The sequence below is a fragment of the Capsicum annuum genome, chromosome 4, assembly GCF_002878395.1.
Source record: "Capsicum annuum cultivar UCD-10X-F1 chromosome 4, UCD10Xv1.1, whole genome shotgun sequence".
Taxonomy (NCBI): domain Eukaryota; kingdom Viridiplantae; phylum Streptophyta; class Magnoliopsida; order Solanales; family Solanaceae; genus Capsicum; species Capsicum annuum.
Genome location: NC_061114.1, coordinates 211367239 through 211383685, shown reverse-complemented (window position 1 = coordinate 211383685; position 16447 = coordinate 211367239). Strand labels below are relative to the sequence as shown.

Genomic DNA, 16447 nt, shown 5'->3' with positions numbered 1-16447 from the left:
AGGGAAAATTAAAATAAAAAATAAAAAGTGAACGTGTGTGTGGGGGGAGAGGCTGGGCTGGGGTGGGATGGGGCTGGGTAGGGTGTGGGGGGTGTTGGGGTGGGGTGGGGGGCTGGAGGTGGGGTGGGAAGGGGCTGGGTGGGGTGTGGGAGTGGGGAGGGAAAAAATATTTTTATTTTTTAAAAAATTTTTAAAATATTTTTAAATTAAAAAAGATGGAAGAAAAAAAAATGACCCTTTTTTATTTTTTTAAAAAAATTTTAAAAATATTTTTAAATTTAAAAGATGGAGGAAAAAAAGAACCCTTTTTCATTTTTTTTAATTTTAATATTTTTTAAAATTATTTTAATGTAAAATTGGTCAAAAATTGAACCCTCTCGCACTCCAAGCGAGTGACTGCACTCTCTTTGTCCTAGTCACCATGACCTTGTCACATAAGTAAGGTCAACAGTCAAGGGGTAAATGCTGTTTTTGATGGGTTCAAGGGTTCAGATGAAAAATATGTAAGTAGAAATGTTGAACTTACAAAATTAAAAATTAATATAGGAGAGAAGGTGATTTTATTTTTGTTTCAAGAATAATTTAGTGACATTGATTCAATAAAGTATCAATTAAACAATCATCACGAGCATTGTTTGTTGTTCGTTTATTCGCTACATAAAAGTACAATTATTTAAACGATGTGTTTTTTTTTTAAAGAAATCCTTATGGTCAAATTGACAATTCAATTAATTTGGGCGTGAAACATGTGTTTCATAGTGGGCAAAAAAACACAAGGACAAGTTATATTAAAAAAAATCAAGAAAATTTTACACTTTTTCATTTATGAAATACTAGAGATGTTGACGTTTTCTTCTATATTCACATGCAGCAAAGTCAAAATAAAATTATTGCAATGGGAACTGAGATTTCATAAGAGAATACTTTAGCTACATTTTTTTTTCACTTTCAAAAGTATGTCAGAGGATTGTATTCCAATATTATTTTTTCGTACGGATTTGAATTGCAGTTTGTTGGTTTAAATCATGGTCAGTTTGAACACGTAAACTAAACTGCATGATTTAAACACATCTCATAAATTGCAAAATAAGAAATAAACAATAAACCAACGATTGATCAATGAGAGCTAAGATAAGAAATGGAATTATTCTAGGGATCGATGTGATTAACTAACTGATATATCACATGAAGGTTGATTTTGCACACTTATAACGTTAAATCTTAAGAATTTTGTGCATACAAAACCTGCAGTGTAATGCTTGTGAATTATTTCCTCCACATAAAAAAGAATGATATAGTTTGACTTGACACAAAATTTAAGAAAATTTTTAAAAATTATGAATCTTGGCGTCCTAAATTAAAGTTATGTCAAATGTACTAAAATGTCTTTTAATCTTATGATCTTAAATATGTCACGCGGAAAGTTGAAATTAAAATGTTGTCAAAAAGGGAAAGAGATTATTCTTTTTTGAACGAATTGAAAAGAAAAGTAGGCTATTCCGTTTTAAACGGATGAAATAATAGAATCCAAAACTCTTAACAAGACACTATTTATAGCCACTTTACAAGCGAATATATTGATCTTCCGGCTAAATTTCTGAACATATTTCATCTGGTCTTTATCTTATATGTGCGATCGTATCTCTGAAGTCTGAACTAGATTATGAGATATTTATTAATGAAAAGGTATATTTTTCTTTCTTTCTTATATATCTTCTAAGTAAAATTAAGTACGTACTCATGCTACTAATACGTTAAAATATTACACTAAAATCAAATCTAATTACAATACTTATGCGATTTATTTTCATTAATTAAAGTTTAGATTTTTTTTGGTTTCGGTTCGTTCAATTATTCTCGATTATTATGAAATGGCCCAAGTAAGAATGTTACTAGGGTGGCATTATTCCTTGGGCCTGTGACATTCCCAGTTTTGGGCTTTCTCTCAAAAGCCCACAATATTAAAGCCCAATAGTTCCTTCTTCAATCACTTGGTAGCTGTCTTTCTTCTCGTTTCTCCCAACTCGGCAAGCAAACATCGTCTTCAGCTGGTAATTTTTCTGGCTTAAATTTCTAGATTTATATGCTCTAGAGCTTAAATTAATGCTTTATTATTGTTATTATTTTATATATATTTGGTGTTTCTGAAGCAAATTGTAACAGTAAAGGAACTTCGGAGTATTTGTTTTTTTTTTTTGAGCATTTTCTTCTTCGTGAAATTCTGTTCCGACTTATTAGGTTTAGATAATTTTATTTTTAGTTTAAGTTTTGTACATTGTTAGTGTATAAAATATCACACACTATCAGGTAAACTTAATATGTTATTGCAGTTTACCCAATTTTTTACATAAAGATTAAAAAAAAATGGTAACCTGTAATAGCAAGTCAAGTTTAGCTGATAGTATAGAATATTTTATACACTGGCGATACACACAACTTAAATTCTTTTATTTTAGAGTAAGGAACCTACCGCAGAAACTTAGAGATGTGCAGTTTAATGTGCAAAATGTTTGCAGTGTACATAGTGTTGTTTTGATCACAAGTGTGAGAATAGTGGATGGAGATACAGAGGAGTTTCTCAAGCTGTGTTTTTAACACTAGGGATTTGCCCAGTGAAAGAGCAAAAGTTAAGGGAAGGATCCAGAAATTACACTGTATAAGTAGTAAAAAAACTAATTTATATTCTTAACAAATGAGAAGCTTTTAGCTATAGCATCTTTTGCATTTTGTTGAACTCCTCGATAGAATTCCTGGCACTGCCCGAGATTTGCCTTGTTTTTGTATTTCCTGATTACATGCTTATCCCTAGTGTAGACCCTTTATCTGTGACTCAAGACATTAGAGTGATAATTGGAAGAATAGATTGCCACAACGGTGATACAACAACAACATACTCTGTAAAATCCCACAAATGAGGTCTGGGGAGGGTAAAGTGTGCGCAGACCTTACCACTACCTCGGGGAGGTGTTGCCGTAACGGTGATAATGGGTTAAAAAGTAAATGTTGATTATGAATTCAAAATCTAAATCTTGATCATATGCAAATATTTAAGGTCTTTTTTGAGGATTTTTTTTTTTAAAAGAAAACCAGTGATTATGGGTTAAAAAGTAAAAGTTGATTGTGACTTCAAAGATTAAATCTTGATCTTATGCAAATATATGATATTCCTTTTGTTAGTACTTTGTCATCTCTAGGTACAATTCTTTTAATTGGAAGACTATACAATGCCGCTGGGACTGCTATTAGGTTTAGGGAGATCTTTCAGAAGAAAGCGTACTTCATCTCTTGATATTCTTACTACTAAACGGGTTCCTCGGGGCTTCTACAAGGGAAAGAATTGCAAGCCTACTGGTTTTCACACTCGCAAAGGTTTGAAATTTCTATTCAAATAATGTGAACTATAAGTACCATTCTTTTATCTTTTCTTCCTGGTTTGAACAGATTTTATATAGCTTTATAGAAATTTCTATGATTCATTTTGTCCTAGTTTGGTATCCAATTACCTGTAGATATGTGGTACATTAGATGCTTGCAATAGGTAAAGGCTAAAATTGCACCGCGCTATCACCAGTCACCACCATTATTCTATTCGGGAGTGAAATGTTTATGCCAGTACCACATAAAAACCATTTTTTCCTTGCCTATGGTTAAGCTTGTAATGGTAGTCAGTCCTTCACATCTCATATATTTTGGTAAAGATTATGATCTGATTTATCTATGTGATTGCTTACCCAGATGTCTATCCTATACTGCATTTTATGTTTCATCCCTTTTGTTTTTTTCCGTTCTCCAATTTCTGAATATTATGTGAGCTGTTAAATCTTGTGGAGTCAAGTGATGTTTGGCATGAATCCATCAAAACCGAAAAGGAAGAGTTACCAAATCTTCTGACTTACTTTGTTACCTTAGAAGATGCATGAGATTAAAGGGTCATTTGGTTTAGAGGTAAGTTATGCAAGAACTAGAAATCAGGGGATTAGTAATGCAGAGATTAGATATGCATGGACTGTAATACAAGGATTATTTCTAGGTGAATGCTTACTAATGCAAGCGCTATTTTAGTCATTCAAGTGTTTTAAGTCCATGTATTAATAATATCTGCATTCTTATCCCACATTATATGAGATGGTGTTGGATTCAGTGTAGGGATTAAATCCCTTCAAAGCTCAAACCCCAACTGAAAGGGCACCTAAGGTTAGAAATTTTGAGATTACATGCTATTTTGTTTGATTTGTTATAGAATTCCAGTTGTATAAATAAGTTAAACTTTGGTTTTAGGATGAAGATATAATATATAATATTTTTTATCTGTAATTCTTCTTGCTAAGTTCATGTTGAGAAATAGTAGTCTTATTGGAAAGCGTATCTATGATTGTTTTGTCAACATAATCTTAGATCTGCTCAAACCAGGAAATCCAGTCTCCTTGATAATCTTAGATCTGCTCAAACCTGGAAATCCAGTCTCCTTGATGTAAAAAAGATTAGGTGGTTGCAGTATCACTGTATCAGCATTCTGTCAAGTTATTAGGCTTCAGCTGAGGCCTTTAAATTTCTTATTCGTGTGGTCCAGTCCATGTTTGTCTACATCTCAACATTCATAATGTGCCCGTGATAAAGAAGTAGAACTACTGAATACCTTCTCTTTTGAAAGCTATTTATTCCAGTATTTTCTGAAGCTGAAAATCAGATAATTATTTATCTTCACATAGAAACACACACATTTCAGTTTATTTCTAATATTGGATCACTCTTTCTTGTTCCAGGTGGTTATGTTATTGTTCAAGAGAAGCTGCCTAACTACGTAGTACCAGATTTGACCAGCTTCAAGGTACTTAATGTTGACTGAAGTATTGACTAATCAATATTTTCTCTGATAAACTATTTTTGGTTGCTCAACTTGAAGTCTTTTCATCTTGAAGAAGGTCAATCAAACTTAAGATTATACCCGTTCACTGTTCTTGTTCATATTCATTAAGAGTAAGTTCGCTGGAAATAATTTGCTATAAGTAAAAGAGGATCATGTTCTTTCATTCTTCATTTACCTGTGGTTCCGCCTATAGTCTTAGCCTGTTTTAGGTTATACAGTTCAGCTAGAACTTAGCAAGTGTATTGTATTACTTTAGATCTCTTCATCCTTTCTGCCTTTCCATGATTCTTTTTTCTTTCTTCTGCAAGGGGAATCAAGCAAAGCAAACTGTTTTCCTCATCCCATTTCCACCCTGGTTTAAGTGATTATTCTTTTTTCTTTGAAATGGTAACATTTTTGCATTGAAGTCAACAGGGCCTGTTATAGCCAAAGTTAGAAGGGATGAAACCTAGTAAAAGCTACAGAAAAGTCTGTTAGATAGCTATAGAGACTCTAGGAACTGTATGAAAGTCTTTGTGTCACTTATATACTTTTGTTTAACAAAAAATTGCAAAAGCAGAATACAATTAAGCTTTTTCTTCTGGATAGGGTTGCTTTTGTTCTCAAAATATCTTGAATTCCTTTGCATCCAGATAGTCCATATGCAGCTTGGGATCATACTCCAACTGGTTTGTGAGCTTTTGTTCCTCCTTTCCTACTCCAGCTAGATAGCATATTTAGTGATTGGCATTGTCCAAGTCAAACTAATTATTGCTAGTAATACATCCCACAATTGAGAAGTCACCTTACAACACAAAAAAAGATGACTATTTGTTTCTGCATTTCGTCCACTTAGTTGGCAGATAGAGCAAAGGTGTACTCTCCTTCTCTAGACTCTGTCTTGTGCAAGTGGTAGAATCTCTTATTTGACAGTTGCTTCCATGTACATGTGTTCTTATGGTGTCTTGCTTTTGGATTTCAGTATTTGTAGTTAAGTAGTACTTAATTAAAAAAAGATAGATGGGTCCAATGTTCTTTTCTTTCCCCTTATTTCTTTCAGTTCAGTGCTTGCTCAACTGTATAGCGTCAACCGTCAAGTCTCATCCTTGCACGAACCAACAGGAATAGGGATATACACAAGTCCTATCTGATTCCTCCTAACTCTTTCAGAAATCCTGAATTCTATTAACATTATATTTTGTTCCAATGCTGTCTTAAATTAGTAATTGGCTATCAGACTACCTTCTTATAATAGTTTGTAGTTTAGAAATACTGTTTATGATAATGAAAATAACGTTCATTGTAATGATGATTTTGAGAACCGTGGTGTCCGGGCCAACTTGTGTCCACCTCGACTAATTCAACGAATACCTAATACCTACTGTCTCCCATCAGCACAAGTACCGGGAATGCAAATAACACTTGTTAAATGAGGATACTGATGATTGACAGCAAGGAGATACATGATAAAAGAATGATATAATGGCTATGTAGGCATTGGAAGCCTTACAACTTTCTCTAATAGTTATCTAATTATAACTCGTTTAAATATTTGTGACATATTAGTAGTAAATTCTCATGCTTCGTGAGGTGATGAATTCTTTATTAAAATCAAGAATTTTTTAAATTTGTAAATGTTCTGGTACAAGCATATGTATGCTTGTTAATTTTTTAAAATTATTACAACACATTCATCTATATCAACATTTGAATAGTATTCAAAAAGTTGGATTCTAAAACAACTGTTGTTCGTATAAACTAGCTAAAGAGTATACCACACGCCTTTTCTATTTTAACTCTCTTACTAAAGAATTGATTAAGATTAGTGTTGGAATATATGGTGCTAATAGCATCCAAGACAAACTGAAAATTTGTATGAAAAATAGGAGTTAATTTATTAGTCCCTAGGATCATTTGGTAGGGTGTATAAGAATAGTACGTAATAGGGATTATTAGTAATGTTGGGATTAGTTATGTTGTCACTATTTTTTCTCGCCTGTTTGGTTTGTTGTATTAAATGAATGTGGTTTATTAGAATAAGAATAGTATTGTATAGGATGTATTAAAATAGGAATAGTACCCCGTATTGTTAATGCCGTGGTTTGCTAGAGGTAGAAGAATAGCAGTGATTAGTCAAGGTGCGGGCAAGCTGGCCCAGACACATATATTAGTACCAAAGCTAATATATGTACTCCTAAGGACTCTTAAGAGTTCTAATAGGTCTTAAAAGTGCAGCCCACAGGTAGGGGCAGAGCGCCAATATTTTAGAGAGCAATGATGCAGTGTACTGTGTACTGGCAAAAACTTACCCATGCCGGGTGTATATATCAAACCAATAAAGTTACCTTATCCCTTAACAATTAAAAGGGAAAGTACATATAACTTAACCATGGTTAAGTGCTAAATCTGTATGTGAAAGACGCATGTCTTGCATTTGTTGGTTTGGTGTAAACACTCGGTGTGGGTATGTATTTACCCAGTGTATTTGCTCCCAGCTCAGCTAACCCTGCGAATACACTGACTGTACCTCCTGCTCTTGGATCTGGATCTGCTTTGCCAATGAAAAAGAAGTTCTACTCAGTTATTTTCCCACATACTTGCTGTATTAAACATATATTGCTATCAAGATCATAACCTAGTTTTATTGCATCTCTCCTAATAAAAAAAGATGTCGTGTACAACTTAACTTTCCTCCTTTCATTCTTTTCATTTTGTGGGAGAAAGAAAGAAAAAAGGTAGTTAGACGTGTATATTCTGAAGGATAACAACTTTGTTAACTTTTGAGAGTACTGTTACATCCTACCGACTGTGCCACAAACTGTGTTTTTTCTTAGGAGTGGGAACAGCCTAGGAGTTCTTATGTCTCTTAGGGCTGGTTTGGTTGGTAACAAGTTATCTCGGGATTATGGGGATTAAATAATGAAGTGGCATTTAGTGGATATACTTTTATTGATAGATGTTTGGTTCGTTGGACTAAAGATGGGATATAAAGGATAAAATATAAAACATGTGTTTGTTTGAACCTGATAAATTGGGATAAACTTTTATTCTAATATTAATCTTGTCTTTCTTTAAGAAACTTTTGGAGAAAGGCTTGGGGAAAAAAAGGAAAATTATTCATTTTGTTGTTTCATCCCGAGATCTTGAGCCGGGGGTCTATCGGAAACAGCCTCTCTACTTCTTCGGAGGTAGCGGTATGGACTGCGTACATTTTACCCTCCCCAGACCCCACTTTGTGGGAATAAACTGGGTTGTTTGTTGTTGTTGTTGTTATTTCATCCCGAGATTAGTAAACTGGGATTGTTATCCCACAATTTGATCATGCAATAAAAATAATATCACGATTGTGGTATAAACAATTCTGGGATTGCTAATCCTGAAATAAAAAATCTGATGAAACATAGGATAAAATAATCTCACATCTAACCCCGGATTATAATCCCTTGATCCACCAACCAAACGACCCCTTAGTTTCGAACTTTTGGATGGGTGATAACCAAATGCTTGCAGCTTGTTCTGTTTTCGTAATGAGATAGAAATGTCTAGAATATCTATTTGTGTAACAATCCTTTCTGTTATGCAGATCTATGTGTTGCAGTTTCTTTCATTACTCTACTTGTTTTCGTTTTTCCCCCTTTGGAGAAGTAATGTTGTTGTTTCCTCACATAAGGCCCTTGTGAAGTTATACAGACCAGTATGTAAAAGATCTGTCGTTTATAAGAACTAATTATAATTCTATCATTCACTCAGTGACGGAAATCACTCATTTTCAACTTTATTTCTACACATGAGATGATTGGGGAAAGTAAATAAATTTGGAATTAGATTGTAATCTATTGTTAATCATAGTTATCAAAGTAATAGAGTTGTTATTTCATCTGTTCCTACCTTTATTTTTTTTCCCTGATGTATCTGATGGCTAAGAGCCTTACAGAGTAGAAATGATGTATTTATTACTTCACACTGGGACTGAAATCATTCACTTTCAAATTTATTTATATCCATGAGATGATTAACAAATTTAGAGCTTGGTTGTAATCATTTGGGAATCGGGTTATCAAAGTAATTGATGTGCTATTTTACTCATTCCTACCTTTGTTCTTTTGCCATGACGCATCTTAGATGAACTAAGAGCCTTAAAAAAGAGCCTTAAAAGAGTAGATAATGATATAGTGATATAGATGCTAAATACGTTGGTCAGCTAGAGGCTGCCAGTTTCCAACTTTCCATAAGTTCTGCAAGACACTTTCTGTGAGGATAACACTATCTTTTTTGCTTGATGTATTATTAATGAGCTCTTTTTGATTTATACAACTTTCATTCCCTTCTAGGAAATACGTGGTCACTTTTGATTTCTGATGGTCCCAGCACTTGGTTAGATCACCACCTTCTGCTTTGTCTTTACATCCTTTCACTTTTTGTTAAAAAAGTATCGAATATTTTACATTCTTTGGGTAATTCCATCACGTTAATCTTTTCCAAGTCTTTTAAAATCTTTAAACACATGGTGCTTGAGGTAGGTTAGACACAGCATTGTCCTAGCCCATGGATTAAGGCATGGACTTTTCAAGCATGACCCGTAGATGAGCTAAATTTTCAATTATCAAATTGCACTTTCTTGTGTTCTGTGATGCAAGCTCTCCTCTTGACATTCAATATTGGCAGGAGTTCACTTTTCCACTATTTTCTAAGAATAGTGATCCCTGTCTCTGCATCACTGGATATTATCGCTGAATATTCCATAAAAAACATATTATATTGTTTTAGGTAAGAGAAACTAGTCTCTCTTTCTAGTGTTGGAAAAAGTTGCTCTATGTTTCATTAGATCGTAGAAATTTTTTATGAAATTTGTGACGTTTTATTTACTCAATTTCTGATTTAAATAATTCCTCTCTCTTTTCTCTTTCGATTTCAGCTGAAACCTTATGTCTCTCAATGCCCAAGAGAAACTACAACTGCAAGTACAGAGGCAAAGGAATCTGCAAAATAAGGTAGAAGGAGAAAAATGATACCCTTCCCCCCATTTTCAATGATATTTAGGTTCTCTGCCCTCATTTTCTAGCTAAACATGAAGGCGGCGACTTGTTTGATCCCCATTCTTGCACACCTCTACAACGACTACTTCCTTGGGATGAAAAAGTAGCCTTTTTTTTTTTTTCCTTTTTTAGGTACTCATCTTTTTTAGCTAAACATGTCATGGGTGACATGATCACTTTTGTTGGATACCCTTGTAGCTACAGTATGTATGGAGATTAACTAGTTTGGTTGAAACTCCAGGGTCTATCGGAAACAACTTTAGCGTACACTCTACCCTCCCCAGATACCCCCTTTGACCAGAAGACAGCGAGGTTGTTAGGATTGGAATAATATCAGTAGATTGGAATAACTGGCAGAAGTAGGAGGAATAATATTTTGAAGCTTCTAAGTTTAAACAAAGCTATCTTTGCTGTGATTAGGTTCAAATAAGATACTTAAAAGGGAGAACCTTTTCTGCAAAAAAGATACAAGGCGTGATATGGTAGGTGCACTGACTTGTGCTCTTCTTTTTCAAATATTCCATTTTCACCAATATAGTATTTTATTGACAATAACATTGGAAGAGGAGAAATATAAGTTTTAATTTGAAGTCCTCCATGTGTATTTCTTGAAATATAATAAACAAGCCACTTGTAAAGGGGTAAAAAATGTTCAACATAGAAACTTGGCTGTCTTACTTCTATTTTTAAATTTTGGGCGTCCATTTGACGTTTGATCTAATACTTTACCTTAGTTGTTGGGAAAATTTCATTTTTGCTTTCGACCCCTAATGAAGTTCCAACTTTGAGGTAGTTTTAAATCATAGTCAAAAGTAGAAAGATAATTTTGGACATTTTATCAAAAGTATGTGCACGTGGAGTGCCTCCATTTCACACAGGAGCTCCATTTAGACAAGGTCAAATATGAGATGGTTTGTTAATAGAAGTGTAAGAATGAATAGAAAATGTTACCAACAGAAAATTTGGATCAATGTTGGATAACAAAAGCTCAAATATATACGTTTGCTCTTTGCTATTACATTCATATCAAGTATGGACGTGATATAAACAAGTTTACCTTAAGGGTGTGTTTGGAAAAAAATTTAGGAAAGCATTTTCGAGGGAAAATATTTTCAATTCATATTCATATTAAACACACCCTTAGTATACAACAAATTCTCGAGCCAACAAGAGAGGTCTTCTCCAACTTATGACTTCTTAATGCTTCCTCCATTCCAAATAAATAGAAATAAGTAAATTTTTGGGGTGTGACACGTGCCCTTAAAAAAAGTTAATTAAAAGATAAATCTGTTGAGATTGCCCTTTTATTTTTTTCGAGCTTTTTCTCAAACTAGAGATAGTTGTAAAAAAATAAATTAAAGGTGAGTCATTTTGGGAAAAAAATTAATTAATACATCGTTGAAAATGTCATTCATTTAAATTTGTTTATTTTTGAATGGAGAAAGTATCTAGTTTTAACGTCGGGTACGAAGTACAGGAAGATAGACGTGCAAAATGAAAATCATACCTTAGGTGCCTCCAACAAATTTTAAAAAGAAAATACAGGCACAACAACAAAAGACAGAACTAAACGTGCAAAATGAAAAACCATATTTGATATTACTAATTGCGAACAAAAAACAATGAAATAATTATAACTTAAAGATATACATGTATAACAAGTTTTACTAGTACCCATGGTATATAGTTACTCTTATCAAATTCAAAGTATAATTAAGAGAGTCAATTTCCACGCTTGTCCCACCTAAGAAAAGCTTCCACGGATATATGTCTTTTAGCACCGACTCAGCAAAATTTTCCCCTCTTTCTTATGGATTTACTTACAAAGACACGTTGATAAGTATAATCGCAAAATATTTTCCAGATTTTTTGTTTTTCTCAAATTATTAATTTTTAAGTTAAATTAATATTTTTAGATTAAAATTTAAAATATTTGAAAAATGTACGAAAAGTTTCCAATGGTGAAAAACCACATGTTAAGATGTTGGTCAGCGTTTAGGTAGTATATGTTTTTTTTTTTAATCTCAATTCAATTTATGTGATACAAATATAATTTAGATAATTAATTATTAAAATAATTTTAATTTTTAATTATTGTGATGTATAATATTTTTTTCTTCTATTCCAATTTAAGTGACACTGATACAATTTCGAAAATTAGTCTATGTGTCACTAATATAATTTTGATATTCAATCAGATGTTTTATATGAAATATTATTAATTTTCTAATGCGATCATAATAATTAATTAGGGGTGATATAATAAACTCACGATTGAAGCAGCGAAGAAGACATGTCTTAAATGACTTATAATAACTAATTAGAAGTAATATAATAAAATTACTATAAAAAATACTTGTGGAAAAAACATAAATGAGTCTCATATAAGACATCAATTAGTTTAAAAAATTAAAAGTTAATTTATTATTTTATGTTTATGTTTTTATTTTTTTTATTAAATATTATAAATATTTTAATACTTAAATAACATATAGTAATTAATTAGGGGTACTATAGTAAAATTACGATTCAAGCAGCTGAAGCAGGCAACACAAACAAGCATGTCGAAGATGTGCCTGCTTATTGCCATTTATTATATACTAGACAGCACGAGCCCAATATATATTAATTTTTTATCTTAATTTATGTGACACAAATATAGTTTAGATAATCAGTCATTAAAATAATTTAAATTTTTAATTATTGTTATATGCATTACTTTTTCTTCTATTTCAATTCAAGTGATACTAATTTTCAAGTGATACTAATATAAGCTCGAGTGTCAATTGAATATTTTATATCTTTTATATTTTTAAGTTGTTAAATATGCGATTTATAATGCTTTTAACATAATTTTTCAATAAAATATTAATACTCTCTCAGTCTCAGTTTACGTGTCTTCTCATTTTTATATAATATATGTTACTTTATGTATTCCTCTGCTCCATCGTAATTTCTGTGACACTAATATAATTTCGATAGTCAAATAAACATTTTATGTTGACATATCATTTTGTGTGTATTTTATCCTTTTTATGAAATGTTATAAAAAAAATTTAATGCTTAGAAGACGATAAAAATTAATTAGGGTGATAGCATAAAATTACGATTGAAACAACAAAATAGAAATAAACAACAAAATAGAAATATCTTAAATAACTTATAACAATTAATTAAAATTGATAAAACAAAATTATTATAAAAAATACTTGTGAATAAAATTTAAATGAGTCTCATATAAAACACCAAATTAATTTAAATATCAAGAGTTAATTTATCATTTTATGTCAAAATACTTGTGAATAAAATTTAAATGAGTCTCATATAAGACATCAAATTAATTTAAAATATCAAGAGTTAATTTATTATTTTATGTCTAATTTATTTTTTATTAAATATTATTAATTTATTAATACTTAAATTGCTTATAATAATTAATTAGGGGTGAAATAGTAAAATTACGGTTGAAGCAGCTGAAGCAGGTATGTCGAACAGTTGCCTGCTTATCTCCTTTATTATTAAGAGTAATATCGATGTGCCTGCTTATTGTCGTTTATTATATATATATATATTAATTTACTTTTATATTTTAAGTTATTAATATCATATTTTATATAAAATTATTTGTAGTCATGGTTTAAATAATCAAATAATGTAAAAAAAAATAATTGAAGTTACAACTTGTTAGAAGAAATAAGATGAAAAACAAAAAATTACTGCTTTGAGGCGTAAAAAATCACATCCTTTCAAGAGTTATTATCCGTATATTTTTCAGGAATCACAAGAAATTCTCTATCAAGATCTAAGAAAATTTGAAAATATATTTGCAAATTGAATACACTATTTCTGGATTTTCATTTGTATTTATAAGCTCCGAATAGATACAACTATTTTGAATAGACACAACCATTTTGTTTTAACAGAATTCTGTATTATTATTTTTTAAAAAGACATAAATATAAAAATAAAATCTTTAATTCAGATTGCGATCCGGCTCAAGTCCAAGCCATTTAGATAATAAGATGTTTAATTATCGTTGTATCAGATAATATTTATTATTTTTCAGATTATGAATCTCTTTTGTACGTATGTATATATAATTTATAACATTTTCCTAATTCCCAACCAGTGCCAAATTTTCCAGCCGTGCATATTGGGCCATGCATGTACCAGACTTTTCAAAAAAAAGTGACATAACAATTAACAGGTCAAAAAAGTCATTTAAATGAACCACATTACGAACCTCCCATGAACTATCATAGAAACCTCTTATGCCAACCTTTCTCATTCTATAAAACATTATTATAAATACTCGTAGCCATTTCCAAGAAAGGAGATCAAAAACATGGAAAATAATACAAGGAGATTGTTCAAGCAAATGAACAAAAGCAAATCAAAATCCAGTTCTACTATAATATGCAAGAAGCATCCAAAACACAAGCAAAACCCTGGAGTCTGTTCCGTTTGCCTTAGTGAAAAACTCTCTCTGCTTTCAAGAAGTAATACGACCACTATTACTAATTCTTCTTCTTCTTCTTCTTCTTTGTCATCTTTGTCCTCCTCTTCAGACGTGTCCTCCTGTTCATCTCCACCTCGTTATAGAACAAGCACAAACAACAATAATGTGCTCATGAAGAGTAGATCATTGGCTTTGATTATGAGAAGAAGAGATGGTGGAGTTATGTTGGAAGAAAATAGCAATGGAAACAAGAAAAAGAAAGAAGGATTTTTTTCAAAATTGCTAAATCCAAAGAGAAGTAGAAAGGATGAAGGATTGGCACATTCAAGAACAATGAGAGAAAGGGTTATAACAAGATTTAGAATTACTGCAGCATGAGAATTTTTATTTTATTTTATTTTATTTTATTTTTCTTCTTCTCTTTTTATGAGATTTGTTGTATTAATTGTTTTTTTTTTTAGTTTAGGTTAGGTAAATTAATTATACAAAATTAAGAAAAAGATATACGAAGTACATAGGGACACATATATATGTATGATCTTTGGAATTCATGGGTGTGCTTGCAAGAAAAAGCAACCACTTTTGATCAATATACACAACAATTTTCAGTTTTGATTATTCCCCCGTCCAATTTACGTGATGAAATTTGATTTGGCATAGAATTTAAAAAATATGAATACACTTCATGATGCGTTAAAATTACTCTAAAAATAAATGAAGTTTCAAAAATATAAGAGTATATCTTTATGGATTTTTTACCAAATAAGTGGGACATAACATGGTAAAATGTTGTCAATGTTATTGAAATTTGGAAAAATAACATAAACGTACAACTTTTCATATTTACACAAATATCTATCCTTATAAAGTAATTAAAAAGATCCCAACTAATTATATATCTTCATTGGGTTTATCAGGAGCTAAATATGTATTGACAGATCCAAAATTAGCAAAAATGTACCGGGAGCTAGTTTGTATCTTTACAAAGGAAAAATTGTATCTTTATTGAATGTATTATGTATCTCGACATTTCCAAAATCGAAAAAAATGTAGCGGGAGCTAGTTATGTATCTTTACGAAAAAATCATCTTCATTGGATGTATTAGGAGTTAATTATGTCTTGACAGATTCAAAATTATGATTTTCAGTAATTATATAAAATATCAATCGGTTCTTTTGTAATCAAGCTTCAAACTATTGAGATGAAAAATATGTTTTGATTTTTAAAATGTCATGTAAATTGAGAGGGCGAGCTGCATTTCACATTTCTGATGCTATGATAGATGTGTAACGTCACCAAGTAAATGAAAATTGAAAATTTTATTTCATCAAAATGAGATGTTTCTTGTTCATGTATTTGTAAAGTAAAGTAGTCACGATTTCATGTATAAGTTATGTGGAAATTATTCATCCCAAGAAATTTAATTTCGCTTGTACTAATAATTTTGGAAAAATAGCTAGAAGCTAATGTAAATACACAGTCTTATTTCTTTTAATTAAAAAAATGGATTACATCTAGATTGTTTTTCTTTCTCGAGCCCATAAAACGGCACACATATTGTTAACCTAAAATCTCAATTTGTTTTTGGTATATATGAATGCATGTACAATAAAATGTTCAATATATTCATGCATCTAGGCTCTAGTTATATGTGAACGAGGGAAGCTTTCTTGAATATTGTATAATTAATTAATTGAGAGAAACCAATAAAAGACTTGTGAGAACTATGTGTGATTAACCAATAAAGAAGGATTATACTCCTTTGTCCCATATTACTCGTCCCAATTTGATATTATAATTGATTAAAAAAAATAATTAATAACATGATTATTTTACCATCGTACCCCTAATAAATGATGTTTATATTTTAATTTGGAGAAAAAACAATTAATACTAAGGGTAAAAAAAGAAAAAAAAATTATCTTGTCTTAATTAATGAAAAATGACAAGTAAAATGAGAAATCAAAATAGAAAATTTGAGACGGAGAAAGTATATATATATATCAACACAAGTTTATAGGTTGGTCATTAGACTTCTAAGGAAGGGGTGTATTTGATACCTTACATGAATTCTACATCAGATTGGAGAAAAGTGAAAAGTTCTA

The 16447-nt window shown here is 31.2% G+C and overlaps 2 protein-coding genes across 7 annotated transcripts; both read left to right on the top strand.

Moving 5' to 3' along the window:
* Positions 1-1894: 1894 nt before the first annotated feature.
* Positions 1895-10117, top strand: LOC107867445 (39S ribosomal protein L41, mitochondrial). 6 transcript variants are annotated; one of them, XM_047410967.1, is made up of 6 exons: positions 1922-2051; positions 3178-3369; positions 4764-4828; positions 5500-5535; positions 9178-9220; positions 9762-9852. In XM_047410967.1, exons 2-5 carry the CDS (start codon positions 3225-3227, stop codon positions 9196-9198), a joined length of 267 nt encoding a protein of 88 aa, XP_047266923.1. In that variant the 5' UTR covers positions 1922-2051; positions 3178-3224; the 3' UTR covers positions 9199-9220; positions 9762-9852. The 6 variants fall into 6 exon arrangements, with proteins under 6 accessions (XP_016569178.1, XP_016569176.1, XP_047266923.1 ...); XM_016713687.2 differs by lacking the exon at positions 9178-9220 and having other exon boundaries at positions 3195-3369; positions 9762-10117; XM_016713686.2 differs by lacking the exon at positions 9178-9220 and having other exon boundaries at positions 9762-10117.
* A 4043-nt stretch (positions 10118-14160) lies between these two features.
* Positions 14161-14959, top strand: LOC107869513. Its single transcript, XM_016716047.2, has one exon. It carries the CDS (start codon positions 14228-14230, stop codon positions 14717-14719), a length of 492 nt encoding a protein of 163 aa, XP_016571533.2. The 5' UTR covers positions 14161-14227; the 3' UTR covers positions 14720-14959.
* The last annotated feature ends 1488 nt before the right edge of the window (positions 14960-16447 follow it).

Bases quoted from the DNA above. Each gene is read 5' to 3' on its own strand.
- LOC107867445 (XM_016713687.2), top strand. From the start codon at position 3,225: ATGCCGCTGGGACTGCTATTAGGTTTAGGGAGATCTTTCAGAAGAAAG. The intron at 3,370-4,763 runs GTTTGAAATTTC...TTCTTGTTCCAG, and splicing joins TGGTTTTCACACTCGCAAAG to GTGGTTATGTTATTGTTCAA. The intron at 4,829-5,499 runs GTACTTAATGTT...CTTTGCATCCAG, and splicing joins CAGATTTGACCAGCTTCAAG to ATAGTCCATATGCAGCTTGG.
- LOC107869513 (XM_016716047.2), top strand. From the start codon at position 14,228: ATGGAAAATAATACAAGGAGATTGTTCAAGCAAATGAACAAAAGCAAA.